Source organism: Zonotrichia albicollis, chromosome 2 (assembly GCF_047830755.1).
Source record: "Zonotrichia albicollis isolate bZonAlb1 chromosome 2, bZonAlb1.hap1, whole genome shotgun sequence".
In the NCBI taxonomy this organism is placed as follows: domain Eukaryota; kingdom Metazoa; phylum Chordata; class Aves; order Passeriformes; family Passerellidae; genus Zonotrichia; species Zonotrichia albicollis.
The window spans coordinates 96,305,953-96,320,434 of NC_133820.1; the positions used below are offsets into that span (position 1 = coordinate 96,305,953).

At 38.7% G+C, this 14,482-nt stretch overlaps 1 protein-coding gene across 4 annotated transcripts in view; it reads right to left on the reverse strand.

Annotated features, from left to right (window-relative positions):
- LOC102070004 (cohesin subunit SA-2) overlaps nucleotides 1-14,482 on the reverse strand; it is a 60,385-nt gene that overhangs the window by 22,958 nt on the left and 22,945 nt on the right. For 3 of the 4 annotated variants that reach the window (XM_074535723.1, XM_026792979.2, XM_014266596.3), the window contains 7 exons: nucleotides 13,452-13,531; nucleotides 5,509-5,616; nucleotides 3,494-3,596; nucleotides 2,553-2,670; nucleotides 1,601-1,704; nucleotides 1,066-1,158; nucleotides 891-980 (listed from right to left, as the gene is read on the reverse strand). In XM_074535723.1, coding sequence (XP_074391824.1) covers nucleotides 891-980; nucleotides 1,066-1,158; nucleotides 1,601-1,704; nucleotides 2,553-2,670; nucleotides 3,494-3,596; nucleotides 5,509-5,616; nucleotides 13,452-13,531 — 696 coding nt within the window. The remainder of the gene's footprint in view (nucleotides 1-890; nucleotides 981-1,065; nucleotides 1,159-1,600; nucleotides 1,705-2,552; nucleotides 2,671-3,493; nucleotides 3,597-5,508; nucleotides 5,617-13,451; nucleotides 13,532-14,482) is intronic. The other variant, XM_074535724.1, reaches the window with a different exon arrangement.

Genomic DNA, 14,482 nt, shown 5'->3' on the forward strand with positions numbered 1-14,482 from the left:
AGATGAAACAAATGCCACTCTAAGCAGAAGAGGAGCAGAACTAAACAACACAACTTTTTTTTTTCTATGTTTATAGCTCTCTTTCATCATTATGTCTCTAGATCTTCCTAAAGAATGAAGCAACTGCTTTAAGTTCTACTTTAGCAATACATGGCTAGCATTGCATAGGGAATAAATGCCTTTCCAAATGACAGGTCTGTCTTTAAACAGTAGAAGTTGTCTCCTCAGCAATGGAGAAAGTTTTGGATCATGTCAGCAACAGGGTTCTTCACTCTTAGTGGGAAGAGGTAATTTGTGCTGTTCTGCTGACTTGCTCTCTTCCAGTTCAAGTTTTAGGCTGAAATTAACCTTAGAGTGTTTGCCTAACACTGCCTCCCTGTAAACACCCCTGCTCAAGAATATGTTAAGCTATTTCGAGGATTTCATCTATCTGTTTCTGACCATCCCTTTCCCATCAGCAGATATATTATCTCCAGACTTATTTTTCAGTCACTGTCATTCCCCAGCAGCTGGGAGTCAGCCTTCATGGAGAATGAAACCTATTCTGCAGTAAACTCCTGGGAGACACCAACTTAAGACACATGGCATAATCCACCCTCCCTCCAGCCAGGAATGAAAACACCCAGGGCTGGGTCTACCACACAAAACCACAAATCGTTATCCACCAAGGCCTGACCCAGTGTATCAGAACTGACAAGCACTAAGGCTTTTTTTTTGCAGCTCCAAACCAAAAAGTAAAGCCTGAATAAGAGCACTTTTCTTAAGGTATGAGACCATTTAATTGTATTTCAATAATTTTCTACTTGTTCCAAATCCCTTGTTAAACTCTCCACATTGTCACATAAATTTAAAACATTCCACATGAACCGATTATTCCGAATCCTATTCACCTTCTCTAGATGTCCCGTACTGTAAACATCTAAATCATAATACTGAGGAATCTGCAGAAGATTTGCCACTTTTTGTGCATCTGTTGAATACTGCAGAGAAAAAACAGGATATGAGTACATTACAGGAATTTTCATGAAATATTTAACATGCATTCATAAAGCAGCTGTTATTTACCTTTGCCAAGAGCTGAGGAAGCACCATAATAAAGTGCTCAGTAATTCTGGTACAATCTTCCAATTGGATTTTCTTCTCTTTTACTGACAAAATCTGCAGATAAAGAACTTGGTTTCAATTATAAAATCTCTGGGATTGAGTGGAATATTACACATAACCCAAGCTTAACTTATATTGCACTGTCTCAAGCAAATCAACTTAAGATAGAGACACTCTTCCAGGAAGAAAACCAGATGTTTGGGGTTTTTTTTGTTGACCTTAAATTAGATGCAAATTGCTGAACAGGTATATGTCATGGATAAAATGTTCATCATTTGTCAATAACATTCTTCTAGTGGCTCTTCTCTAATGCTCATCTCCTTCAACATCCACTTCTAACAAGATCTAGAGGTGAAAAGACACTGCAAAACTTCAGAAAAATAAGCTATTTTATTTCCTAAGATACATCTGCCACTAGGAACAAGCTGTCTGGCAAAGTACATAAGGCAAAGATAATGTGATGACAGGACAATAAATAAGACTAAGATGCACTGACTTTTTTGGCTGCACCTCTGCCCACTGGAGGATGACCTTCAGCTGCTTCTCTGACTGTTGCGAGGATGATTTCGATGAGAGCGCTTTCCTGGGCATCACTCAGAGCTGGAAGTAAATCAGTCTCAGCATCACACAAAAGAAAAGTGAAGATGCAGCAACAATTGATGTAAAGCCTACTCATTTACCTGAGGAACTGTGGAAGGACACTAAAGAATGTAGTGTTGCTAAATAAACAGCTAAAGAGTGCTTGACTTCATTTGAAGGAAGTCATTTTCTACATTTAGTGAGTACCATTAATCCCTTAATGGCTTAACTTTTTGGGGCAGTTGGGCTTGCAAAAACACAGGCAGTTTTAATGAGGTCTCCTACTGACTAGTGTCTCATTTAGGACGAATCTTCTTTGAGTACCAAAATGCTCTAACTCACTGGGTCTACAAATTGATTTTAATCACACAATCAACTCCAGGTCTACAACAACTATTCACAGAATGGTTTGGGTTGGAAGGGACTTTAAAGATTTATTTAAATTCACTTGAAATAATTCTACAAAAAAAAAAAAACTCTAGTGTTAGATGTTAGTGAACTCAATACATTACTCATTTTCTTTTGAGGAAGGAGTAAAAGCCTGACAATAATTGCATTTCAATCTATTAATACTTTTAGATTCTACAGTTTTGGACAAACAAAGCAAACACTACATAAGCATCATGGCTTAATTACACAAGTATTTACTGAACAGGTTCTAAATTAACATTACATAAATACAGAATACTGAATAAAACAAGTTTGTTGATATAAATGTTACACTAGCAGTGCATTGTTGCATCTGCTTTGTGGCACTTGGGGACAACAATCTGGGACCAAATGGTACTGCAATATGAAACTATCCTAAAGGTTCAAAAATTAGCATGGGGAGATTCATTCAGACAAAACTAAATTCTTTGCTTACCCACCTTCTCCAGCTTCATCAGCATTTTTTAATAGAAGAGTGGTCATGCACTCCCAGTCCTTCAGGAATTTGCCTGCCCAGTCCCACAAGCTGTCTACTAAGTACGCAACATGTTTATGTAGCTAAGGATTAAAAACACAAGCTTATAGAATCAAACACATCACAAAAAGAAATACAGCTTCATATGTTCCTCTCCCTCTGTCCAATGACAAAGCTCTGTCATTCACATATATATTCAAATGCAGTATTCCAGCATATTTATTTCCAGGCCAATCAACATTTAAACACCATGTCTTCAACCTGATACAAAGCAGGAAAGTGGGGTAAAAAGTCAGGAAAAGTAGGCAAAGAAATGTAATTTTCCCTTTTAATACAAGTTTAAATTTAAATTAAATAATCTCTGAAACTATTGCTTTATATTGCTGACTGTAACAGCCAAAAATGCAGTCACAGGACTAGAAACAAGTCATCCATCCAATTCTTTGCAGAAAGATTCAAAACTGCTGTGCCTGAGACACTTTGGCCAGATAGAGATCTGCACCCCTGCAAAAGCTAAACTGTGAACTGTTTATCAGCACTTGAGCTGATAAAACTCTCATAAAATTACCGTCTTTGGTCAGCATGTAGCCATGGTACAGCAACCCACATCTGCCTCCAGAAAGACATGGACATATACCAAAAAACCTTCACTTGGTGGCATTAGTCTTTCTGGTTGTTTCCAGAAACTGCCTCAGCACTGATTCTCTCCATCAGCACACTTGTAAATTTGGTTTAATACAACAGAACAGAAATGGCTTCATTAAAAACTTAACCTAGAGAGTAAAAACATTTCTAACACCACACATTTCAGAGCTCACCAACAGAAATTGCTTTCAAAAGCAAGAAGATAATTGATTTAACATGCAACACTGGATTTAAAAGGCTTACTGCACGGGCAGTTCTCACCTCACTCTCCAGGAAAAAGTGTATTAATCTTTTCAACTGGTCAGTGCTCGCCCCAAACTTTCCTCCTTTGGGCTGAACTTTATCTCCCCCATGACTAAGCAGCCTGCCAAAAGAAAAGCAAGTCAGTCCAGTTCTGCCACATTCTCCTTACACTCATTTACCAATGTAACACTAATTCTGACAAGATCACAAGGACTTATTTCTCTCAAGTGTCTACTTATTGACCCCAAATCTCATTAGACTTTTTTATAAGATGAAAGGAAAAAAGATTGTTTTCCATTGAAAAGAGAGACATGCTATCCCTGTGGATGCAGAGAGTATTTCTGACAGTTTCACCAGCACCCTGCCACCCTTCTGGATGATGGATGCAGATTCCATAAACTGACCATTCAACAATCTAGGCATTTGCTCATGCCTGAAAAGAGGTGTGCTCTAGGCCAAATTTAAAACCTTAACAACACAGCAGAAACATTACCATACTGCCACTATTCACATCATAGTGCATCTTGGAACTGCAGCTTCTTAAGGAAGGCACAGTACCTTGTAATTATAAGAGGCAATTAATGTCACAAATACAGCGGAAACTCTGCTCTTCCTCTTCTGTCTGAAGTACGAACCACAGTATGACACTTCCATTTCCCCTTTTATCCAAAATGATTCTGACTACTAGCCACAAAAAGTGCTAATCTCAAGATAAATACAGGAAGGCCATCCCTGCAGATTAATGTAAGGCCCAAACAGCTTGGATTTAAAAGCTGGACCACACTACTAAATGTCAGCCAAAGCTTGTGCATTCAGGAAGAGTTTCTGCTGGCATAATTTATGCCAGCTAAGTAACCTTAGTTAAAATATGCAGACATGGAAGAGATTTTGTGCAAACTGAGAAGAAGGGGCAGCAGGGGTGGAAAGCATAAGCATTTATACTAAAACTTAGCAGTATAACCAGGGAAAGAAGGGTGTCACTAACATCTCTTATCACACCAAAACAAACATTCTATACTGGAAAAAGTGCTGGAGAGAGGCAAACAAGAACAAGGATGAGATTTACAAGGTCAAGGTGTTCATAAGGCACTGGCAAGCTGGGTAGAAAAAGTAAAGTTATCAGGGCAATAACTTTGGCAGCAAAATGCAGCTGAGTTCTGAGAAGAGAAACATCTAATTTATGAGAGCATATTAGGACCAACACAAAAAACTAAGTCTAGCAGATGTAATAGCAGATTCATCAAAACAGAAGTTTCTCTTCATTTGTCCTTCTGTTGGACTTAGCTCCACAAATTCCAGAATGCCAACATTTCAGTTAGACAGGAAAAGACAACTAGGAAGAGATTCTGTATGCGTAGAAACATGATTATTATTTCTGAATGTTTCTCCACAAAATCCTTGCCTAAATATTTTTATTTTCATTTCTTTTTGCAAGCCAAGATAATTTCTCTCAGTGGTAAAGACAGAATATTTGTCTCTTCCCTTTTTAGCATGCCAATTCCATACAACTTCATGCAACCACTGTTATAAGAAGCCCATTTATAAGAGTTACTCCTGGGGAAGATAAACCCTGTATTTCATTAACCTGACAGGAAACTGGGAGGGCTTTTTAATCTGCTGCATCTCTCATTATTCAAAGCCTTTACAATGTATAAGGCAACTTCCAAAGGGAGAAGAGGAGGCCATTTTTGTGATTAATCACCAAACTATGAAAATCCAGCAGATGCTTTGTAAGAAGCAAAGCAATAGGAAAGTAGAGAGAAAGAGGGCATGTTCTCAACATAGCATGGCACTTGTGGAACAATTAGTTTCATATTCCCTGTGTTAGTCTTGCAACTTTTCTCACACCTATTGTTTCAGGACTGTGCAGGAAAACATGCAATAATCCCCAGACAACATTTCTCTTCTGATTACCAGAAGAAAGGTGGCACATACTTTCATCAGAAAAATTAATGCTTAATATCCCCCTTAAATAAATCCACCTTAATTCCAAAACAAATGAGACTATGCAAGAAGCAGGCAGGCAGAGATACCTTTTATAAAGGAATTCCCCAGCTGCTACTGCAAGCGGCCGGTGAGTGGCATAAACAAACTGGTATAACATTTCACAGTCTTCAGCTGATAACACATCCCCACAGTTCCTAGGCAAAAATAACAACGGAAGTTATAGGCCAGGTTTATCTGCAAAGAATAGCATGAATGCTATGCCCAGCTTTTACTAGGCTTGATTCTCCATAACCCTGCAACTTGTTTACACAGCTATGTGTAAATTTTTGTAGGGCATTTCTAAAAATGCTCTCAAACAAAATTGGCAGTGTTCTTTTACTCACTGTGTAGAGAAACAGAGGTTTGTGTAAGCCATGACAAACCAGGCCCACTGCATAGACATGAACATTAATTTAAAGTATAATTACAGTTGATCAGTGATCACAGTAAAAAGAGTAATAGTAATAAAACAGGAAAATCATGCATTTGCTTTATGCTTAGATGTTCACCATAGAAGATAATAAACAATTAAAGACCTTCATTCTGTAGTGCAAATTATTCTTAAGTCATTTATTCCAGTATTTTAAAACCTATATTGTATTACACTAGAATCCCACAAAAAAGGAAATCAAAACATTCTTGATGGCACACTTATGGCTGTGACCTCTGCCCAAACACATTCAAAGTCATGACTTTTTCATTCAGCTACACATCTTGAGAACACCACATGCCACTAGTACACCTAGAACATTCTCTGAGAGGCAGAAATGGTATTCATATCAACTATTTACAAAAAAGAAACTGAAGCATCAAGGTTGAATAACCCAATGGAGAGGTACCAGAGCAGTGAAGTCCAAAGCCAGGATTACAGTTTCCAAATACCTGCTTCTTGCTGCCACAACAATGTCACTGGACTAGGCTACTTCAGAAAATAAAAGAGCAACCTATGAGATCCTGACACTTACTACACCCAGCTGAGAGGAAAGGGTTTTTATTGATCACTGCATTCAATCCTCGAGTAGTAACATTTCAAAACCATCTACACCTGTGGTCCAACACCCTCTCTGCAACTGAGGATTCATGCTTTTCTCCAGCTAAGGGTGATGTCTCAGAAAATCAGCAGTCTTTCCTATGCTTGCCCATTTGTCTCCAACCCATTGCATCCTTTAGCATCCTCACAAGTCACAAAGCCCCAAAATATCCTCCAACCTGACTGAAAAAGAAGTGAGCTCATACTAGCTGAGATTATCACTGGAGCATCCATTAAAAGGTCTTTAAATGAAAGTGCTAATGGTATGTCTCCAAAAGTGATGAATCAGTCTCACAGGATAATGTGAAATAAAAGCTGCCTTACATATTTAAGGCAGGTTTTGGTGGACTCTTTAAACATGCAATTACCTTGAGAATATATTTGCAGTAATAGAACATATAGGAAGTGTAAAGGAATACAAGTCAAGAAATCACCATAAAAAGAAATATTTATGTCACTATTTAACCATCTACAGAACTGAGAAAGTAGAGTAAAAATGTGTTTATTGATGTTAAGCAGTAAAAAAATGAAAGAAGTAATATGGTTTTATGGTGCATTAGAGCACATGAATAAGCAGTGGTGTGTCCTGTGAAGCCATGAATGATCAAATTTATTAAACTTCTACAAGTTTAACAAGTGAGAGTAAAACAAAGAATGACAACAAAGAGCACTTACAGGAATAAAAAGACATGATATAATAAATATTAAGAGGCTGTGGGGAATTTACAGAAAAAATAGCAGTCTGACAATGTTTCTTTCATTTTTTTTAATGTCAATCTATTACTGAGTTCTTCTAAAGCACTAGTTTCCATGAAGATGTCTTTGTCATTTTTTTCTCTATATATTTTTTCAAAACCAGTGGACAGCTGGGAATATAAGAAATTTCACAAATATATGGTGATCTGAACTGAACCAATACAGAATCATAGAGCACTGAGGATGGTCAGCACCTCTGCAGAACATCTGCTCCAAGAGTATCAGCTACAGCAGGTTGATGTGTCCAATTCATGAAGTCAAAGACTCTACAACATCTCTGGCAATGAGTTCCAGTACTGGATCACTCCACAGTGAAAAACCTTCTTCTTGTGCTTAAATGAAATTTCCTGTATGAACATGCCAGTCAAAGGCACACATTATTTTCTATTTAATTTTTTTCTTCTTTGTATTTCAGGTTTTCTCTCTTTAGCACATTTATAGAAATAATGAATGCAATACCTGAATGTGTCTATTTTAAAAGAGTTCCTTGACTAAATCATTCAGATAGCTTGAAGACCTAAGCAATACTTATCTCTCTGGATAGAAATCAAGGACTCTTCCTCTCCAGTACTAATGAAACTGCTTTTCCATAGGTATTTTCTACCCTTACAAAAGGAACCCTGGTACACACCAAGTTGAGCATGAGCCACCAATGTTCTCTTGCTGTCAAGAAGGTGAATGGTATCCCAATCTGCATTAAGTGTTACCAGCAGATTTGGGGAGGTGATCCTTCCCCTCTACACAGCACTGGTGAAGCCACACCTGCAGTGCTGCGTCCAGGGCTGGGCTCCCCAGTACAAGAGACAGACTGGGGAGAGACCAAGAAAGGGTCACAGAGATGATCTGGGGATCATCTTTCCTGGGACTGGAGCATCTCTCCTTTGAGGAAAGGTCAAAGGAGCAGGGACTGTTCAGCCTAGAGGAAAGAAGATTCAGGGGGATCTTAGCAATGTGTGTAAGTACCTGGTGGTGGGAGTAAGAAGACAGAGACAGGCTTCTGCTCCTGGTACCCAGAACCAGAAGCAACAGGCACAAACAGAAACACAAGAGGCTCCTTCTGAACACTGGTAAACATTTTTTTACTGTGAGGGTGGCAGAGAACTGGCACCAGCTGCTGAGGGAGGCTGTGGAGTCTCCATTGCTGGAGGTACTCAAAAGCCATACAGATGCAGTCCTGGGCAATGGACTCTACATGGCTCTTCTTGAGTAGGGGCTTGGACCAGACAACCCTTCTAACTTCAGCCATTCTGTGATTTCCAAAATCCCAACTTCTCCATTTTTAACTTTGTCTTCTAAGAGGTTGGGAATTTATCCATTTGATTCATCTAGTGCAGTATTATTTACTCCTTTCTGAAGATATAAGTAGGTGAGATGCTTGCTCCAGCTGCAAAGGAAGCACTCCCAAACAGCAGAGAAGCAAAGGAAGGGAGAAGAATCCATTTCCTTTGCAACACAAGCTGACAGACACTCCTGACACCACTTGAGCACCTGATCTTCTGCTTTTTCCTCTCTTGAGTGGGAGGGAATACCTGTGGGCACTACTACTACTATTACTGCTCAACCACCACTCTCTGACCATGATGACGTTTAGGTTTATAGCTCCCTCTGAAATGAGTGCACAGGCATTTTACCTGCCTCTGCAAGCAGCAGCACTTGACTACACCTGCTACCACCAGCACTAACGCTTCCACACTGAACTGTGCCTTTCTTTTTTACATTCATCAGGCAATCATCAACCACACAAAGAATACTTCAAATACAGCAGCAATACTGCTGCAAATTTACAGCCCTCAGCATGCCAAGCAACAGATAAAGGTTAAGCCAGAAGTGCCTGCCAGTGTTTAGGTACCTAAAAATAACCAGGCATGGCCTTCCACATACCAATCTCATGACATACCACTTTCCCTGCACTTCAGTGTGAACATGTCCCAGTCTTCATGTCCCAGAGGAAACTGGGACATTCTAGAGGGAGATGAGAGAACCATTTTGTTCCACATATGGCACCAGTTGAAAGATTTCATATCTTGCTTTTTGTTTTATTTGGCTGCATGCAAGAGGTATGATTGCTAGAGTAGCTTGACTTGGTCTGTGCTGTCTGCTCATACCAAGGAAAATCATCAAAATCACAAGAGTAAAATAAAAACATACCTGATGCACCATACAGAGTTTTACTCTAGCCTTTGTTTTTAGTGGCTGTGAAGGGCAAGATCTGGTACACATTATTGTGATGACAATCCAAGGTATAGCATCTCAATCAAAAAAGAATCTGGTCACTTTGCATTTAAAATTAAGTTAAGTTCAACATCCAAATCTGCAGATGCATTGTAAAAGTAGTATATGTGCACAGAGCACTATCAACCAAAAAACCATGTATGTTAAAAGTATTCTAATGTCTGCAATAAAAATTTTAAATACAAAAATCATGTACTACTAAACTGTTCTGCAATTTCACTCTCACTCCTCTGCTCTCATAGCAGGTTATTTCAAGACACACTCTGGTGATCAGCAAAATGACAATATGGTTGCCACTAAAATGTAACAATAGTCCTTTCCCACCCACTGTACAATGGGATTAGCATGTTGCAATACACTGTGATTATGCTGTGGCAGACCGATGTGTTTTGTGTTTAAAACACAGTTTAATTTTTAATTACGTTTAACTAAAGTAAATCAAAGTCATTTTCCCCTGGGCTATTTACATATTCAAGCTAATTGTGGATTTGTGCCCCTACCCACACCACCTGTAACCTTTCCCCATGCATCTACTGTGGTTACCTTATTACTTTTGCTGCTCTTTTCCAAAATCCCTCTACGCTTTTAGGTAGTTAAGCACACAAAAATTAACAGAATTGTCTAGCAGTAGGCACGCTGAACTAATTTGCCTCCTAAAAGGCAATGCTTTTTTTACCTTGGTCTCTCATTGTCACTGATGCTTCTCCCTCTTTATTTCCTTCCTAGTTCTATTCCCTGTCAGGTCCTTTGCAACATTAATGCTAACAATTATGCATAATTCAGTACCATTAATAATTTCTATTATGCTAAACCTCATAGGCTCATTTCCGTTCCAGGATCACATCATACTGTGTAAAAACAGAAATCTACTAGCCCAAAGACTGGCATTCAATTGAGACAACATGCCACAAACAAGAAGGAAAAAAATCTCAGTTCACAGAGATACACAAGAAGAAAATACAAATATAGATTTGATAAAAACTAAGTATATGCATAGCAAGAGAAATCTGAATCAGCATTGGGATTTTTTTTAATAATATAACACATATAAGTGAATTGAAAAGATCAGTTTTTTCACTGCCTCTCTGTCTACCAAGAGAGAGAATGTAAAGGCACAGCAACTTTATAGGGCAGTAGGACACAGAGTAGTCAGTGTATATTCCACAGAATTGGAATGCAGTGATGGCTGAGAGATGCTTAAACCTGTTACTAACATACCATGAGCACAGCTTTCCTGCCACTGTAAAACATCACAAAAATGGTCAATTAGCAGAAAGGTCTTGCTGCTATGCTGACCCAAAAGACAACTATGGAAGTCAGTCAAAGAAAGTTACTGACATAATGTATTTTTCCCAAGAAAAATTACCCAACTGAGTAATTGGAAGAAAAAAAAATATTACTGGATGACTCATGTCATGACATAACAAAATATTTACTCCAAGATTAGAGACATGGTCTGAAGGTCTGTACCTCATCAATGAAGATTATTTTTTTTAATTAATGATTCCTGATCAAATAGACAGAATTCAGATAGAGGTTCTTTCCAGTAGCTTTAAAAATAGCTTTCAGAAACTTGATCTGAAAGGTCTCTCACATCTCACTAAAAACACAAGTTGGGCCACTTGAATTCAGTTGCCAAATTTGCAGATGACAAAAGTAGTCATTCAAAGAGAAGCCAAGACAGCGTGGCAAAAGTGGCAAAAATTTTATTCCACCACTGCATACTAGTAGCCATGCCATTTATACAAGCTGTCATGTATTACTTTATCATCCCCTTTGAGGGGAGTTGCTGTCCCCAACTCAATTTCATGCTTTACTGCCTGTATCAAGCAGCACTACTGCTCAAAAACCAGACACACTTTTTGTGTGTATCTGGATACACACAAAAGCTTTGAGCTATGAGACACACCTATTTGAGACATATTAGCCCTGCAGGTTTTTGTTTCTGCACTGCCAGCATCAAGTCGTTTCTGTCACCACTGTAGGTACTGAGGCATCAGCTTTTCCCCTGCTAGAAAAGGACCTTGATGCAGGCTCTTGTTAAGAAGCCTGTGCATGTGACTGGCTATATTGTCTGCATTCTCCTCACACAGTTACAGACTGGTCAGCACTACTCTTATCAAAGAGAAGAGCTGTTGTTGAATTTGTTTATTGAGTCTCCAATGCACACTTTCACCACTCCAATAATTATGCCAAATCAGCAGGGCTCAGACCAGCTGGGGGGGGGGTACAGTGGAACAAAGCAGGATGGCTATGCAACAGATGAGCAAAAAGAAAGAATGTATTTGCTAGGTCTCTACATAGCTTAATTAAAAACAATTTCATCATGTATTAATTTTACTTATGAAAATTGCATCTCATGATGGAAAAATATCATTCAGAAAACTTTATATGGCATTTATTCACACTGGAAACCATATTTAAGCAAAATTCAGAAAAAATTGCTTCAGGGAAAAAGAAACATTGATCAAACTTTTACAGCTGCAGCCTGCATTAATGAGAACATGATCCCTTATAATAAAGCCAGAGATGATAAACAGCTGCAGTGCCAATATAGCTCTTGTTAATTCAGATACGGAACAAGTGCAGCCCTAACTGGTGTATGGAATCTTTGTACTTCAACAATGGTGAGCTGCTCCTCCTAGCACAGGGACATGTTATCCACGGGCACTGCATTGTGCTTTGTTCCAACAGCTAGGCACCATGGGGAACCAAGGGATGTAGGAATGGACACTGTGAACACAGGAACAATATAACCCTGGCTACTACCAGTGAGGTCCAAACAATGGCACTACCTACAGAAGAGGATGCAGTGCTCACAGCATCATATGCTGTTCTGATGTGCCTATTGAAGGAGCCCTGGAAAAATGCCATTCAAACCAGTGGAATGTCAAGTGAGACAGAAGACAATCAAGCAGCACCTCAATATACAAACATACTTGAAATTTAATGTAAATGTCTACACTACCACATTAGTTGGACCACTAAAGTCTACATGCTCCTCTAGCAATGACTAATACTTCTGGCTTAAATAGAGAAGCAAATCCCACAAGGCTATTGGATAATGTCTCATGCTGTACAAGGAAATAAGCATCTACATCACCAAAATTCAACTTACACTCTCAGACAGAGGAGACACTGAGTCCTAACATCTCAACTGTATTATCAATGGAATGCAGTGAAGTTCTTATTCCCATTTTGCTTTGAGAAAGAGGGACAGAAAATTTATTCTACATATATTTTGCAAATAAAGACATTTCTAAAATAAACATGCTGCTCAAGGATGTATCAGAAAAAGATTTATATACTTCCGTAATACTAAGTGTAATTCTTCTCCACACTTCTAGCTTGCCATTATCCTACCAAAGCTATGGCTGGCAGGTAAATTTCCCAAGAAAACAACTCTTCTGTTAGTCTTCCACTTCAGCAAAATCACACACTTGATCATTTCCTGTCAGTCTGCTATGGGCTCAAAGGCCACCAGATTCTCTGCCCTGCAGCCAAGAATCTGAAAGTCCAAATTCTATCAACAGTCTCAAAGCTCAAAGCTTCCTGCATCAGGTGCAGAGGCAGGGAAGAGGGCAGAGTTCTCCAAGCTTCTGGTCAAGACCTGGCAATCCTGGGACAGAAGGTGGGGTGGGGACCCCATCTGCAGTGGGAACTTCCCCCAAGACTGTCAAATGCTCTTTTTGAGAAAAGCCAATATTAAAAAAGGTGGGATTTCCTTTCAGAGGGAAACAAAGATATAAAAACGTAGTTTTCAGACTGAATCTCAGCACAAGGATTTTCTTAACACTGGCATTTCCCACAGAAAGAAAATGTCATGTCTTGAGCAGCTTTAACTGTAACTCATATCCTGCCAGAAGCAACTGTTTCCCAACAAGTAAGTGATTACAGGAAGATTCATCAGGTTTGTACCTGGATCTTGTTGGCATTAAAACAATACAGTAAATTAAAAAAGAAATTATTTACTGCGACATAAGCATCAAGAGTTTCATGGCTTGAACTGCTACTTCATGGTCCTTGTCCAGAGGCATGGACACAATTCGATCCTAATGGATGTAAAATGACAATAAAAAGATGTAACATGGTTTGTTCTCAATAAACATGTATTTTTGCTACAGCTAGATCATCTACACTAGTACAGCAGAGATTTATTTTTATTTCAGCAGCTATTTCCTAAGAGACATAAGGCAACTTGATTACTACCAAGTAGTTCCCCAGCCCCTGAAAATTAACAGCATGTTAATTTTTTAACTGAATTAATCATGCAGTAATATGATATTTTTTATACATGTAATGTATGCGTTCACAAGAAATTAACTACACACTACAAATTAAAAGTGACTGACAACTTGTTTCTAAGATGTTACTACTGGCACTTCAGTATGTTAAATGAAGGTAAGCCTCAAATTACAAGCATTATCTAATCAGTTTCTCCCACTAACAGTAAAGTGCCTGCACCTACACATTACAGAAGTCAGTGCCTTGCTGAAAAGACAGTCAAAGTCATAAAGATACCCCATGGCATAGCAGCAATATTGCTGATCTCCAGAATTCACAATATTGTAACTTAGTACACATGCAAACAACTCAAAAAACTGAAAAACTTCCCATCCCATGAAACCAGGAACTTGCACACCTCAGTGTGGCCTATATCTTTAAGATACTATTACACCTTTAGACTTGCTTGATTTGGAACTAGAATTTTCGTTTCCCCATTTAACACATGGTTTCTAAATCTCTACATTCATTTTCCTTTGCACCTTCCTTTTTCTCACAATCCAGTTGGAAGGTATCTAAATCCACAAATCCTGAGTCTGAACACTCAAGGGTAACAGAGGGAGCATGTGTAACTCCTGTTTGCAGGAAACGGATTGATGCCTATATGATTACACTCCCCATCACTGAGAAAGCATACTTTAAACTTTGAAACTGGTATTTTATGTGTAACTGTTTGGATTTCTTTTGTTTAGAGGGGATGGAGTTGTTTTGGGGTGGGG